This window comes from Xyrauchen texanus, chromosome 7 (assembly GCF_025860055.1).
Source record: "Xyrauchen texanus isolate HMW12.3.18 chromosome 7, RBS_HiC_50CHRs, whole genome shotgun sequence".
Taxonomy (NCBI): domain Eukaryota; kingdom Metazoa; phylum Chordata; class Actinopteri; order Cypriniformes; family Catostomidae; genus Xyrauchen; species Xyrauchen texanus.
The window spans coordinates 41,371,513-41,375,891 of NC_068282.1; the positions used below are offsets into that span (position 1 = coordinate 41,371,513).

General features: G+C 33.0%; 1 protein-coding gene across 18 annotated transcripts in view; it reads left to right on the forward strand.

Annotated features, from left to right (window-relative positions):
- The window catches only part of LOC127646642 (abl interactor 2-like), a 32,949-nt gene extending 29,809 nt beyond the window's left edge, over positions 1–3,140 (forward strand). For all 18 annotated transcript variants that reach the window (XM_052130408.1, XM_052130412.1, XM_052130415.1 and 15 more), the window contains one exon: positions 1,400–3,140. In XM_052130408.1, the coding sequence (XP_051986368.1) occupies positions 1,400–1,575 (176 nt within the window). In that variant the 3' untranslated portion in view covers positions 1,576–3,140. The remainder of the gene's footprint in view (positions 1–1,399) is intronic.
- Positions 3,141–4,379: the final 1,239 nt, after the last annotated feature.

Here is a 4,379-nt window from a genome sequence, read left to right on the forward strand (position 1 = left end):
TAAAACAATTTACGCAATTAGTTATGTCAAGCTTGGAGTTTTCTCCAGGGGGCAGTAATCGAAACTCCAGCTGTATAGGCAACACGTAGCTTATACAGAGAACAAATCACACTTACTAACAACAGCCAGCACGACATGAGGATGCATTCTTGCATTCAACCACTTGATTGAGTGCTATTCTGAATACAGGGATCTCAAGACATGTTTTACTAAGTTTCAACTATGCTTAACTTGACACAGCAACCTAAAAACGGTATGTTAATGACAGGATGCAACCGAGATGCTCAAAGCATCCGTCTGACGCAGGTGTACGTTGACACATCCTTTAAAACCCCCTATAATAAATCTTGGACTGATTGACTTAGTTAAATTGTAAAATGGATTGCTGTAAACTGTAGGCCAATGACAGGCTTATGTTCAATAATATGGAAATAAAAAATATATTGGATTCTAAAGCCAATTTTTTTTTTGTATTGTCTTGGTAACACTTTTTATTATAAGGTTCCATTTATTAACATTAGTTATTAGTTAATGCATTATGTATCATGAGCAAACTAATAAACATCTTTGTTAAGGTTGGTTAATAAAAATACAATTGTTCATTGTTTATTAACTAATGTTAACAAACACAACGTTTGATTTTAAAAATGTATTAGCATACGTTGAAATTAACATTAAGATTAATAAATGCTGTAAAAGTATTGTTCATTTTTAGTTCATGTTATCAAATGGAACCTTATTGTACTGTTACCATCTTTTTTAATGCTTTACTTGTGTTTCACAATAATGTAATGCATTTAATTATCAGTATTTGTATTTTTTATTATATATATATATATATATATATATATATATATATATATATATATATATATATATATATATATATTAGGGTGTAGCAGTTTTAATTTCTCAAGGTTCAGTTTGTATAACGGTTTCGGTATTTGCTTTGTTCAGAAAACATATTACTACCAAATCCAAAGAATGATCTATTTGGTAAACACTTCAACAGGTTTGCCCTTAAATAAAAAAAATTGTTTTTCAACAGTAACCATAGTTTAACCATGGCATTTGTAGTAAAATCATAGTAACCGCAATATAAACATGGTTACTGTCATGGTTGCAATATATATTAAAATCATGGTTACTATATAGAAATTACAGTATTACCATATATATATATATATATATATATATATATATATATATATATATATATATATAAATATATATAATTAATCACACTGAATTAACTAGTTAAATCAACAGCCCTACATTTTTTTTGAACGTTTTTGTATCATCTTACAGTTTAAAGTTATAATTAAACACTACTACAGTTTATAGGTATCTTTCCTTGTTTTCTCATTTTCCTTTTCTTCTTTCTCTTGTTTGATGTCAGTGGTGGCGATTTATGACTACGCACGTGATAAAGAAGACGAGCTGTCCTTCCAGGAGGGGGCGATCATTTATGTCATCAAGAAGAACGATGACGGCTGGTTTGAGGGTGTGATGTGCGGCACCACTGGCCTCTTTCCTGGGAATTATGTGGAGTCCATCATGCACTATGCCGACTGAGACACCAAGTGGCGCCACTGCTCCTCTGTCCTTTATCTTCCTAGTTCTTTGAGTGTGCTCATTCACACAAATACACACAGGAACACAAACAAATCCAGCGACACTACGTCTTGCACAGGCTTGTTGCAGACAAATGACAAATGTGGACGAAGTTGACTTCGAGAGCAAGAACTGAGGCATTGTGTACATTGGCAAAGAGGACAGTTCATCAATACTATAATGGGAAAATTGAAATGTGTAAGATAAATACATTAGAACATTTAATTAATCTCTTATTTTGAATCTTTTAGAAACATGTATCAGAAAAGTGTTGGTTTTGCTTGACTTGTGTTGACATTGCTTTGCTTCTTTCCCTTCTCTGCTATGGAGGAACGGTCATAACATAGTGGAAGGACAGTTATCCACTCATGTCTTCATGAAATTGCTTTGATAAAGGGAGAGGGATTAAAAGACAGGCATCTTGGACATGCATGCTTTTTATTTTCATCGCTTCTTAGCTGTGTGCTGTCCTCTGACCAGCAAATGAGAGAAGCTTTTGCCAAGAACAACACAAGGATTTTATTGTGCCAGGTCTTAGAGAGATGCATTGATTCAGGTTGGCTTATTTCCCGTTTTTCATTGCGTTGGGGGTTACATTTATTTTTTTAAACTATTACGTTTAGAGTGCTGTTTAGTTTGAAGTCATTAGCAAAAGAACATGCCAAAGGATTTCAGTGACAGTTTCGATCGTGGACGGGACCGATATTTACTTTTCTCCATTCCTTTACATAAATTTCTTTCCAACAAAGATTTTATTGCTTGAAATATTTGCAAGTGTGTGTGTATTCTTTCTATGTATGATAAAAACAAAATGCTATTAAATTGTTCAGGAAGTTTGTGCCATAAAGAAATGTATGTAAATGGTTATATTTTTGGATGTGAGAGGTTGTCATGAATCTCAGCACCGGATGTGGTGTTCTTCAGGAAGAAAATGTGTATTGTGATCTTGAACCTCTGATTCATCCCTTTGACCAACTGTGGACTTGCAGATACAAGACTATTATATGTATGTTATATAATGATTTATATTCTAGAAATAATTTTGTGTTGGTGTATGGACCCAATTTTATCTGCAATAACTAAGGCACAGGTAGAAAGTCCTCAGTCGATGAGCTAGACAGATTTTTAAAGCACAAGATGATAAATGTGATCTTAGGAAGATCTTACAAAATGTGAAGAACTGACTTTTGGATGAAGTTATATTAATGAAATAAAAACAGAAACCAGCCCAGACTTTAAAACAACCTCTGACCCTCATGCAGATAATGTGGAACAAACTGTACTAATGCACAGAAACTTTTTCTATAAAGTACTTTGATGTCTATATGTAAGTGTGTATGAGTGCGTATGTTAGTGTGAAACTAATTGATTTCACCGTTTATGGATCATTGGTGACTGACTTGTTTGTGTGCAAATCTTTATTTTCAATGAAAGGTCTGTGGCAGTGCGTGTGTGAAACGGGTCTTGCATGTTGATAAATTCTGTGATTTTCCTGCTGATGGAGAATAAAATGGATATATCTGGTCTACTGGCTCACACTGCTTTTATGTTTGAGAAATTCAAAGTTATCTTTTGAAGCATATGGGATACCTATCCATATCTAGACATCCTATTGTCTTACTGCCCCCTCTAGTCCTTCAGGTCATTTTTGACCCATAGTGAGACCATTCAAAATGCATAAATTCTAGTAGTGTACAACTAATCTAAAACAACTAGTTTTAATGATATGTGGAAAAAAATGGGAAATATATATATATTATGGGGGAAAATTATATGTACTGAATATTAATGGTGTAAGATTTTTTAAATAATTTTTGTCAAGACATTTTTGGAAAGTGTTGTAAACACAAAATTAGTGTTTTCTGCCATCTGTTTTAGGAGACAATTATTTTCAATTGGTCTTTAACCATTGGGGGTGGGGGATTTATGATGTGGTTTAATGGTGGTCATAAATCAGCACCACCTAGAGGCCATAAGGAATAAATATTAAGATTAATATAAAGGTCTTTCAAATAGCATTTAAAGAGTCAAAACATATATTGAATGAAAGCTCTCATTCTCAGGAATGTGATTTTATTTTGTTGCCCTAATTCTACAGTTCTTAAGATTTTCAAAATAATCACAAAGCGAAAGATGATTTCTGTAAGATATCAAATACAAATATCTCTTTATGAGCCAATCACTGCTGCTGTAAGCCCCAAATAGCTAAAAACTTAAACTTAGGTAGTTTCTAAAGAAAACTGCAAATTTGTACTTGTCTGTGAGCTATATCTTAGATGTCCAGAACAAAACATGCTAAACACTTGCTAAACAAATAATAGGAAATATATGTTATTGACTATTGATGATAAAAGGTTATACCTTATTACAAAGAGGAGGATCTCAGCTTTTTAATGACAATTAGATTAAGCTTGTAGTCCACTCAGAGGCCGAATTTGCAATGAAAATATTGTTTTGGCCAGTTTTTAGCAATTAGTCCACAGTATGTGTAAATGGTGAGCTTTTAAATTTGTGGGTGAAAAATTGCAAACGGCCCAAAAATTCTCAGAGTTGAAGAGGTTAAACAATGTTATATATATATATATATATTTTTTTTTTTTCTCCTTTATATTGTTTGATTTTATGGACTTGGAAAAAGTCACGTTTGGTTTCTGTACCAAAAACTATTCCCAATAGGAGGGCTAGACTTTGTAATGGGGCCATGTATTTACACCGCAATTACAATAGTACGTTTTTCCTTAGCACCAAGACAGACAGGCAAAACA